This window comes from Haemorhous mexicanus, chromosome 32, assembly GCF_027477595.1.
Source record: "Haemorhous mexicanus isolate bHaeMex1 chromosome 32, bHaeMex1.pri, whole genome shotgun sequence".
Taxonomy (NCBI): Eukaryota; Metazoa; Chordata; class Aves; order Passeriformes; family Fringillidae; genus Haemorhous; species Haemorhous mexicanus.
Window position 1 is genome coordinate 653,533 of NC_082372.1, and position 11,302 is coordinate 664,834.

Consider the following 11,302-nt stretch of genomic DNA (forward strand, 5'->3'; position numbering starts at 1 on the left):
AGAGGAGTAGGAGCAGGAGCAGGAAAAGAAGGAGAAACAATGACGATGTTTGATGAGTGATTTCTCCTGGTCCTTATCTCAACTCATGTATCCCTGGTTAAATTTTGTCTCCTCTGTCCGGCTGTGGAGGGCAGTGAGAGAGCAGCTTTGCTGGGTGCTTGGCATTGGGACAGCATCACCGCACTCCAATGGGACATGTCCTCGTGTGGCCCCGTGCTATGGTGACACTGTTGCTGTTGCTTTTGCCTCTCTTATGATTTTATCTTCTGCATTAAATGCTGGTGAAGCGCCCCCGATGTCCCTCGTGTTCCCCTGGCGCCGGCAGCCCCGTCCCTTCCCCTGCTCCCGCTGCCACGTTCCATCCCGGCTGGAGGAGCCTTGGAGCTGCCGTGGGGGCCGTGGGGCTGCCCCGGAGGCTGCGCCCCGAGCCGGGGCCTCTTCCCAGAGCTCCTGGTCTGCCCTTGAGCCTGGAGCAGCCAGCGAGGGCTTCATCTGGGATGGCAGAGAGGCGCTGCTGGGGGTACCACATCAGTTCTGTTTACTTGCTCGTTCCGAACTTGGGGAAGAACCACTTTTGTGGTTTTCTGCCAGAAATCTCTCCACTCCTCCACTCAGTCGAAGGAGTTCTGGTTGGTTTTCCCTTTTTGGGGGAAACCAAAGCGATGCACTGATGCACCTAATTAGGGGTAGGAGAAGTGAGGCTCCAGGGCTCTCCGCTGAGCCAGGGCCACCGTAGCGGCAGTGCTGGGAAAGCCGTGGCGGGAGCCGCGGAGAAGTTTGTTTGTGTTTTCAGCTCCATCCCCCTCGGGCCCGGGCCCGTTCCAGAGCTGGTCCTCAGCTCCGGCTTCGCCCTCACGCAGCCCGGGGAGCCCTGAGAGCGCGGGGCGGGGCTGTGCCGTGTGCAGAGCCCGCCCCTGGCTGCGATTGGCCGGTTGTACCGTCAGTCGCGGTTCTGGCGCGCTGATTGGTGGGAGCGGGGCGGAGCAGGGCCCCGGTGCCGGGCTGAGGGCGGCCGTGGCTGCGCAGCGGCGCCGTTGGTGGCGCGTCTGTGCGGGCCCGTGAGCGGCGGCAGCAGCGGCCGGAGTCCGGGGAGGCGGCGGCGGAGCTCGGAGGCGGCCGGAGCGCAGGTGGGAGCCGCGCTGGGTTGTGCGGGGGCTCGGGGCTCGCTGCGGGCCTCGGGGGCGGCAGGGGGCTCAGGCGGGTTGGTCGTGCCGTGTCCGGCCCGTGTGGCCCCTGGGCTGAGGGCGCTGCGGGAGCGGCTGCCCGCGGTCTCCTTCCCGCCGCTGCCTCGGCAGGAGCCGCTGCCGGAGCGGCGCTGGCTCGGCCCGGTTCCTGTGGCTGGGACAGAGGGGGCTGCCCCGCCGCCGCGGCTGTGCGGGGAAATTCAGGTCGCCGGAGGTTTCTGTGCCCGGAGGAGGCAGAGGAGTCCTGTAAAAGTGACTTTATTGCTGAGCAGAGGGAGAGGCCGTGGGGCATCTGCCGTGCGGTCTCTGCCATTGTTGTAGTTCGCAGCCTCCTTTTTATCCTCATTTTCCCGGCCTTATTTCCCTCTCCCTTTGCCCACTGGCTGAGGTACTTGGAAGGTTCAGACTTCCCGATCCATCTGCTGCATGTCCTCGTTAATGTGCACCCCCACTTTTGTATAATATCCGATATTCATGGCTCTGTTAAGGAGGCAATAGTTGTTCTCTTGGGATCTTGGTGTCTGTTGCTGTTATCTCTATCCGGGTAGGGTATTATGAAGAAGTTCTTGATTATCTTTTCCATTCCTTGAGCCAGTTACAAAAAATATCTTACATCACATAATTTCTATTTTAATATTGTGCTATAGCCTAAAAACTATATGTACCATACTGCTTAAAACAGATTAATACAGCATAACTTGCCTACATAAAACGTATAGTATTTATTTCAATATGTGCAAAGAGCCAATCATATAATACACATTTTTCACATTTTCCTCCCTTGGAACACGGTGTTGCTTTTAGCCACCACTTGTCCTGGTTGTTTCAAAGAAGTTTGGAAAGGCTCCATATCTAATTTTCTCTATTTCCTTGAGGCTGCCCACATGTCTGGGTTCACTTCAGCATAGGCCTTTCCAGACAATTGACACATTGGTACAACAGTGCTAGCCTCTGTATCACCTTTCATAATATTAATTTGCATTCCCAATTTGGGAACTAAATCCCTTCACAGTAAATTTTAACCACAATTAAGGGCAAATGAAATTCATGCATTCCAAACCCCACATCTGCTAACAGTGCTTGAATAAAACACCTGCTCTTTCCCACTTATCCTCAGTAAACAAAGACATTTTTGGCATTTTCCCTCTTGGGTCTAACATTCAGAGTGGATTGAGAGGCCCCTGTGTCCATCAGGAGCAGCCTCCTCTCAATGCAGACCCACCCTGAATGTGCTCAAGGGCTCCAGTGTGGTGGGTCCCTGGTGTGATGGGAGCTGTGACAGCCCTGCCAAGCCATGTCCATCAAGGGGTGGACTTGCTCGTACTGAGGGTGCTGCTGTCACTGCTTGCAGTGTCCATGTGCCCTGCAGCTGGAGCCCTGATTCCTTGCCAGGGGCAGTTTGGGTGGGCTCTCCCCTGCCAAGGAGGGCAATGCCTCTGCCAGGTGCTTGTGGCCAAGCCCATCCCCTGGGTGCTGGGGCCCCCTTGGGCCCTGGGGTTGATCCCTCAGGGGCTGTAGGAACTCTGCCATGGCCTTTGCCTTCAGCTTGGCCTTTTTCTGTTCCCTTCTTGCATTCCCCTGCTGTGCCTTTGTGCCCAAGTGCTGCAGGTCCTTCTTGTGCCCCTCCTGCAGCTCCCCTCAGTGCCTGTGGGTGCTCATCCTCTGACAGCTGCTGAGCTTTCTGCAAAATCATTTGTATCTCCAGTGACCGTAACAAGTGTCCAGTGACCTTAAGGATAATATCAATTCTTATACGTATAATCCACATTTCCCAGATTTTTCTTCCACCTACTCTTTCCTGTGCTCAGAGTCCCCTCCCCAGCCCGTTTCCCAGAGCCGGTCCCTGTCCTGCCGCAGTGTCCAAAGGTGCCCCCCCGGCGGGCAGGGCCGGCAGCTCCACGGGGCCGGGCAGCGGCCGGGGCGTCCCACAGCCTCCTGGGGGCCGGGGGCCACTGCCGGCCCTGCCTGGGGCTGGTGGGGTCAGGCAGTGCCCGGCGCTGAGCCCCGGCTGCCCCACAGCCCCGGCCTAGCCCCACAGCTCCCCACAGGCCCCCAGCCCGTGCTCCCGGTCCCGCCCCTCTGCGCCCGGTGCTGCTGCTGCCCACCACAGAGAAACCCCTGAAACCTCCTTGTTTTCCTGTCCTGGAAACTGGGGATACAAAAGATCAGCTGGCAAATTTTGAGGATAAGACCCTGCTGAGAAACATCCCAGTCCTCTATATATTTCTCTTCCTCCTCTTTTCTTTTTCTTACTACATAGATTCCTCCTGCTGCTTCTTGCCCTATCCATATTCCTGCACACTCCCCTTCACCCAATCCCTTCCCAGCACACCAACACCATCTATGCCATGTTGTCTAAATCCCTTCTCCACTTCCCTTATTGCTTCCTTGGGTGTCCATGTCCTTAATTACCTCTGGGGGAATATGCAAACTGCCTCAACATTCTCCCAAGGCACCCTTCAGAGATATTTTGGGATCATCATCCGTTTGGCCAGGACCCCTTCCTGGCTTTCACTTTTCTCCCCTCCATGGGTGCCCTGCCATGTTGACTCCCCAAAGATCCCACTGCACTCACTGGTGAGATTTTCAGAGCTCTCTCCCTGCTGACTCTTCAGAGTCCCCCCCATGTGTCACTCGTCTGTCTCCTGGTCACTCTCGGGTACCCAATCAATCCCCGGTGCCGCCGCCACCCAGGGCAGCCCATCCCCCAAACCGGGTGAGGCACCTTCAGCTGCACTCACTGCCCGCTGCTCAGGATGGTGGAAGGAATTCTGGACGAGTCCCAGAGTGTGTGGAAAATTCACATCAGCAAAGGCTTCTGTCCACAAGTAAGACAGAGGAGTCCTGTAAAAGTAATTTCATTCCTTAAAAAAGGGAGAGGCCTTGGGACATATACTACGGGGTCTCTCCAATTGTTGGAGGACGCAGCCTCCTGTTCATCCTAATTTTCCCGGCTGCATCTCCCTCTTTCTTTACCCATTGGGTGGAGTACTTTAGAGGTCCAGACTTCCCAATCCACCTACTACCTATACCCTTGATATGCTCCTTACTTTTGTGTAGCAGACGATATTCATGGCTCTGTGAAGTCTTTGTTGTTCTTCTCGAAGTTCATGAATTGAGCAGGACCTTGGCTGAGCAACAGTCAGTGTCATCAATTTCTAAAATTTCTAAAACTGATGGCTTCTCCCGTCTCTTCCTTATGTACAAGTTCCTAGCCCTATCTCTCCGCAAATTCACAGCATCTGTTTGTAAAGACACTTTCCTCTTGTTCCTTTCATGGGGGTCCCCCGTTTGTGAGACATCCACCCTGGAGAGGGGTGTCCTGCCTTGCTGCAGCCCCACCCCTCAGGCAGTGCTCAGCCAATCAGAGCACGCACTGATGATGACTCAGTAGTTGCCAGGCATGCCCGCAGCTTCCAGCGTTCCCCACCTGGGCACCTCCCTCGGCACCAGCGCTCCCCTCGAGAGGAATTTGGGGAGGTGGGAGAGGGGCAGCGCCAAGGCCGGGCCTCCCCACGCTGTCCTGGCGGGAGCAGCTGCAGTGGGGACCGAGTGCGGGCGGAATGTGCCGAGAGCCCAGCGCTGCCCCAGCCCGACCTGCCCCAGCTCCATCCCTGCCCCTGTGGTGGGATGCTGTGGGTTTGGGGGAAGAGGGAGCCGGCAGTGGGTGCTGGGCCTGGGGTTAGGAGGAGAAGGGAAGGAGAAGCAGGGTTGAGGAACAAAATGGTCAAATGCTGCACGTGGGAAGAGGAGGTGGGATTGCGCAGGAGGAAGAGGAATAGCAGGAGGAAGAGCAGTGTGAGGAAGCTAAGGGAAAGAGGAGGAGGAAGAGCAGAAAGAGGCAGCACCACAAGGTTCTACTCCTTCCTGTATCTGCATCCTCCCCCCCAGCCTCAGGAGCTTTGTCCCCCCACATGCAACAGGTGACCGGGGAGGGGGATCCATGATTTTCACAGGGGCTGAATCTTGGTGTTTCTGAGCTTTATTGGGCAAATGTTGGTGCTTTGTTTTTTGTGAGGGCTGAATCTCTGTATTTTGGAAAAAATTTTTGCTGAATATTGATGTTTGGGAAGTTTTTGATCTGTGTCTTGATGTTTAGAGGATTTTTGTGCTGAATCTTGGTGTTTTGGCGGTTCTTACAGAGACAAAATGCCCAATGACTTTCCCAGATGAACTTGGGCATGGAGGTTTTCCCAGTCCAAGCTGATCTCCTTTTGATTTTTTCCCCAAACCAGGATTTTTCATTCCCAGGGTGTGGCCTGATGGAGGAGGAGGAAAAGCCCCAAAGATCCCTCATGAGGAGAGGCTGCAAACCATGCCCAGGGAGCTCTGGGGAGGAAAGAGCCCCTCTAAGTCTGGAATGCATCCCGCGATCCAGCCAGAGCTCAGAGCTGGTGGAGAAGCCTCATGGCAGGGAGAAGCCACACAAGTGCTTGGAATGTGGGAAGCATTTCAGGTGGAGCTCCACTCTGAGGCAGCACCAGGTGATCCACACTGGGGAGAGACCCTTTGAGTGTGAGGAGTGTGGGAAGAGTTTCAGCCAGAACTCGATTCTGATCCAACACCAGAGGATCCACACTGGGGAAAAGCCCTTTGAGTGCGGGGAATGTGGGAAGAGCTTCAGCCAGAGGGGCCACCTGATACGACACCAGGTGATCCACACTGGGGAAAAGCCCTTTGAGTGTGGGCAATGTGGGATGAGCTTCAGCCAGAAGGGCTACCTGATGCAACACCAGAGGATCCACACTGGGGAAAAGCCCTACAAGTGTGGGGAATGTGGGAAGTGCTTCAGAGGAAGCTCAGCCCTGATTCGGCACCAGGTGATCCACACAGGGGAACGACCCTACACCTGCTTGGAATGTGGGAAGAGCTATGGGTGGCACTCCGACCTGAGAAAACACCAGCGCACCCACAGTGGGGAGAAGCCCTACAAGTGTCCTGAGTGTGGGAAGAGGTTTCCAAGGAGCTCCGATCTCCTCAAACATGAGCGGATTCACACCGAGGAGAGGCCCTTCCGCTGCCCCGACTGTGGGAAGGGCTTCAAGCAAAACTCCAAAGTCACCATCCACCGGCGCATCCACACTGGGGAGAGGCCCTACGAGTGTGGGGAGTGTGGGAAGAGCTTCTCACAGAGCTCTCACTTGACCCAACACCAACGGAGGCGTCACTAAGGGAAGCCCTGTGAGTGCCCCGAGTGCGGGAAGAGCTTCGTGTGCTGCTCCAGCTCCATCTCCCATGGGAGGATCCACATTGGATGATCCTCAGTGACCCCCATTGGGCAGAGCCATGGTGATCTGTGGTCCTGGTGATCTGTTTGGGAAGACACCTGGCTTGGAGGCTCCACATCTTCCTGGCTCTCTCTGGGCACTTGGATGAATGCAGGGAGTGGAACATCCATTAGGATGCAGACCAACAATGGGAATTCACTGGGGAGAGCAGATTTGTCAACTTTCAACACCAGAAAATCTTTTGCATTCAATCCTATCTTCTGGTGACATCAGGGAGTACTGAGTGATCTTGGAGGTTTATTCTGGGTTGACTGTTTGATGGTTGAACCCGTCTGTTCTGCTTAAGCTGAATAATTAGTTTTGCCTTTAAGACTTGTCCTGAGAGTGAAGGGGGAGAGAAGCAGTGCACAGTTTGTTTTCAGACAATGCACTCACTCCTCCACATTCCTGCTCCTGCACTGTGTTGCCTGCGGATGGACAGACAGTGGGACAGAGCTCTCCTTTGCTTTTAGTTAGTTTTAGCTAGCTGAGGCAAAGAAGTTCCCTGGACTGTGGTTTTTTTCCCTTTTCTTTGGACCTGTTTAAGCCTGCTCTGTCCTGAACACCAGCAGAGCACCGGCAGCTCTCACCTGTGGCCCGCCGGGCCGGGCCTGGGCCACGGCATTTCCAGCACCGGAGGGACTGATAAGAGGCTGAGTGAGCTGAGCTACAGCCCACAGAGGGGACTTTGTGAGTTTGTCTCTCTTTAGAGCGGCAAGAGGCTTTATTGTTTAGGATTGTTTAGGTTTTATTGTTCAATAAACAGTTTTCTCCACTTTTCTCCAAGGAGGTATTTTATTTTTCCTAAACCAGCTGGGGGAGTGGCCAATTGAATCTGCTTTCACCCCCTTTGGTGGTTCTCTCCCAAATTTGCCCTGAACCAGGACAAGGTCTTTTCCAACTTCAGGGATTCCACGATTTTTATTTTCTATTGCCCAAGGGTGTCTTCTGCAGCCAAATGGTGAAAAACTGGGGAAAAGACCAAGGTTTTGGAGACAGTGGGATAGAAACTCCATCAAAAATGGTTCTTGCCTTCTACCTGAGCACATGGATGCTCAGCCTTTTCTTTCAGCCTTGATTTTGTTTTAATTTCTCTTTATCCCTTTAAAATATCAAATATTGATGTAAAAATAGACATTGAACAAAGACATGGGTGTGGTCATGGTAGGAAACAGACATGGAGAGTGACATGGGGACACCAACAGGGATGGAGTCATTTGTGGGGACATGGAGGACATGGGCATAGATGGTGATGTGTGGGACAATGACAGGGATGGAAACATGGTGAGACAGCCGTGGGTGAGGACATGGTGGGATGTGGGCAGTGACATGTGGGGACATGGCCAGGGCTGGTGCCATGGGGGGAACTTTCAGGGGATGTGGGGGATGCTGGGTTTGAGGGAGTTGAGGGTTCCTGGGAGGCACTTGGGGCTTGCTGAGGCCTTTGGGGATCCCAGGCCGAGCGGCTCCGGCTGCGCTGGGAGACCCTGGGGGAGGTTCTGGGGCAGCTGCTCAAGGACCCCCTGATCTGGAGCCCCAGCTGGGCATTGGGCTCCTGGAAGGGGATGAACATCCTTGTCCCCAGGAGGGAAATCCCAGCATCCCCAGGCTGTTGGGAGCTGAAGGGTCACAGCAGGAAGGGGAAAGCCAGAGAGAGCTGTCCCCCTCCAAAACTGCCCCCAAAAAGTCCCAAAACTCAGGGGACTGGAAAAAGCAGCCAGGAGCCGCCAGATGTGAGGGAAAGGGGGGATGTGACCCCCCAGATTGAGCAGGAGGGTCCTGGATCCCCCAAGCACAGGGATGAGAGGTGGAGCTGACAGCACGATGGGAAAGGGGTGGGAGTGCAGGGGAAAAGAGGATTCAGAGCAGGAGAGGGCTGGGACCCCCAGATGGAGTTGGGAGGGGTCCTTGCTTGGGGGAATGATGGGAGAGGGGAGGGAAAGGGATGGAACAGAAAAAAGCATGGTTCCATGGGGATCCCATTGTGTCCCCATCACTTGATCCCTGGTGTGATTCCCTGGAGCTCTGGGGGGGAATGGATCTGCACTGGGTGGGTTCCCAAGCCCCCTGCCCATCCCTGGGGGGCTCATGGGAGGTTCCCTGGTTCCCTCCACCCAAATGCTGCAGTTGTGGGAGAGAGATGGGTGTGAAAGGGGGATGTGCAGTGGGCAGGGAGGAGGAGCAATAGGAAAGAGCAGGCGGAGGGTGGGAAAATGAAGAGCAGGAAAAGGAAGAGGAGGAGCTGCAGCAGAACCACAAGGTTTTCCTGCCCGCCTGCTGAGTCTGCAGCTCCTCTGGCCCTGGCAGCATCGATCCCCCCAGATCTCACAGGTGAGTGGGGAGGGGGAGCTCGCCCCAAATCCATCGGGGGGGGTCTCTGGGAGGGTTTGTTTGCAGGGGAGGGGATGTTTGAATCTTGCAGGGCCCCAAAGGTGAGACACAGATGCCCCTTTGGAGACTTGTGGAGGGTTCCTGTGGCAACCTGTCTGTACCAGCTGGGGAGGTGGTACCAGTTTGGGGGGGACACTGGTGTTGGGGCTCTGATTGGCATCGGAGTGGGGAGAGCAGCAAGGGCCAATCCTGGAGCTGGGGGATCCCAGAAGCCTGGAGGGGTGGGGGAGGCTGGAGATGAGCAGGGTCTGGGCCTACCCAGTGGTGGACAGGGTGGTTACTTCAGGAACTGGACTTGATCAGAAGGACCAAAATGCTCACCCGTTGTTTTTCCCTCAAGCCAGGATTTGTCAATCCCAACCTTTGTCTGGATGGAGCTGGAGGACACTGCGAGGATAAGGAAGATGGTGTGGGACACTGAGGAGGTGAGTAGGAAGTCACTGCCCCTTTCCTCCTCTCCTCTGCTCCATGTCTCAGCCCAACATTTCCCCTGGCTGCAGGACAACCCCGCTACTGATGCTGTCCTGCCAGGGATGGATTGGTGGGATCTCCTTCTCCTTCCTTCTGGCATGGAGGCAAATCCCATCCTGTCCTTGTCTACCCTTCTTCCTCTTCTCATTCTGTCTTTCTTCCTTCACCATTCCTTCCTCTCCTTTACTTTCCTTACCTCAGGCACTGAGCTGCAGACGGAGACCAGGGAGAGCAAGTCCCTGTGGCACAAGCTCATGGAAGAGACCGTTTTGAGCAGCTCCATGGCACAGGAATCCAGTGGGGAGGAAAAACCCTGGAGATCTTTCCTAGGGTGACGTTAGGATGCTGTTATCCCCATTCGTGTGTGTAATTTATGCTGGATATTATGTTCTGTGCCTTTAAGATTGGCTCTGCAGAATGAAAGTTTTTTTTTGGGCCTCTTATCAGCCACTTGGCGGGACATACAGATAGTACAGTACATAGTGCTGCTTTTTTGCTTTTTGCCCTGCTTTTCACTTTGCTCTTGCTTCTGCTCTTGCTTCTGCTTGCTCTTGCTTCTTTCCTCTGCTCATTAGTTAATTTAGCTAAACAGTCCAAATTCCTTCCTGGACTGTTTCCCCTTTCCTGTTTGGACCTACTGGACCTGCTCCGGACTGGGACCTGAGAAACACTGAGAGAGAGTTTGCATCTTGTGGCTGCAGCAGCTGCCCCAGCGCCGGAGGGACTGATAAACAGAGCAACCCCCCAGGAGAGACTTTCTGAATTTGTCATCTTTTTCAGAGTGGTGAAAGAGTGGTGTCATCTGGTATTGTTCATTTTGTGTGCTGGGGGGTGCTGTGCCTGTTAAATAAACAGGTTCTTTCCACTTCTCTCTGAGGAATTCTTCCCAAACCGGTTGGGGGGAGGGGCCATGTTGGTTTGCTTTCTGGAGAGGCCCCTTTTTGCGGCTTCTCTCCCAAATTTGCCCTAAACCAGGACAAAATCCCTCACAAGGAGGAGCTGCAAACCCGGGAGCTGTGAGGAGGAAAGATGCTTCCTGTGCCAGGAAGGCAGATGGAGATCCATTCGGAACTCAGAGGTCATGGACACGACTCATGGTGGGCAGAAACCCCACAAGTGCTTGGAATATGGGAATGGCTTCAGCCGGAGCTCTGGAGCTCAGACCTGACCAGCACCAGGTGATCCACATGGGGAAATGGCCCTACAAATGTGGGGAGCGTGGGAAGGGCTTTGGGCAGGGCTCCAACCTCATCAATCACTGCAAGATCCACACCAGGGAGAGGCCCTACGAGTGTCCCAAGTGTAGGAAGTGGTTTCTGAGCAGCTCCTATCTCATCATCATGAGTCAAGGGGTCAGCTAGAAATGTATTTACAATAACTGAAAAGTGTGGATGAGTTGAGGGGCCAGCTGGGAATATAATTGAGATAGTAGAAGATGACATATTTTAGTTAAGCTTTTAAAATTAGTTAAGAAGCTAAGTTAGCTAGCAAAAATCACATACCTTAGTGAAAGAGTAACAAACATTAGAAAAGTAAAGCTGGGAGTGACAGGGATAGATGTAGCAATTCTGCAGAAACAGAGACCATAGAAATACCTTGCCTTAAGAATAATTGAACAGTTAGGAGAGGCTTGGACTGTGACCAGCAGATCAAAACTGCAAATTGGCCATGGGTGAAGAGTTTACCATGAGGCAGACAGCTTTCTTCCTCCCATATGCCCACTCCCTTATTTCAAAATCCCACTGACCCAAATAAGGGAGTGCAATTGCGCAGCCATATTAGGTATTCAGCTGATTATAATACAAAGTGGGCAGGTAATGATTCTGTATTCTGCCTCCTTAGAAACCACTTGGATATGTAAAACCTTTTCTGTATAAATAGAGAGCAGGAGTCTGCCACTCCTTGCACATGCTTTTGGAAATGATTCCTCATGTGTCCAGTGCTGAAATAAAACAGCCTTCTTTTGAACTTTAATTAATTGCAGAGTTG

At 54.0% G+C, this 11,302-nt stretch overlaps 1 protein-coding gene, 1 long non-coding RNA gene and 1 pseudogene across 2 annotated transcripts; 2 read left to right on the forward strand and 1 right to left on the reverse strand.

The window, feature by feature from the left end:
• LOC132340525 (zinc finger protein OZF-like) overlaps positions 1–11,302 on the reverse strand; it is a 151,250-nt pseudogene that overhangs the window by 47,043 nt on the left and 92,905 nt on the right.
• Positions 1,004–7,231, forward strand: LOC132340573 (zinc finger protein 239-like). Its single transcript, XM_059871645.1, has 2 exons — positions 1,004–1,127; positions 5,420–7,231. The coding sequence occupies exon 2, from the start codon at positions 5,447–5,449 to the stop codon at positions 6,353–6,355; it is 909 nt and encodes a 302-aa protein (XP_059727628.1). The 5' UTR covers positions 1,004–1,127; positions 5,420–5,446; the 3' UTR covers positions 6,356–7,231.
• On the forward strand, positions 7,849–11,287 carry LOC132340637 (uncharacterized). Its single transcript, XR_009489954.1, has 3 exons — positions 7,849–8,782; positions 9,183–9,267; positions 9,515–11,287. It is a non-coding gene; the product is annotated as an uncharacterized LOC132340637 (long non-coding RNA).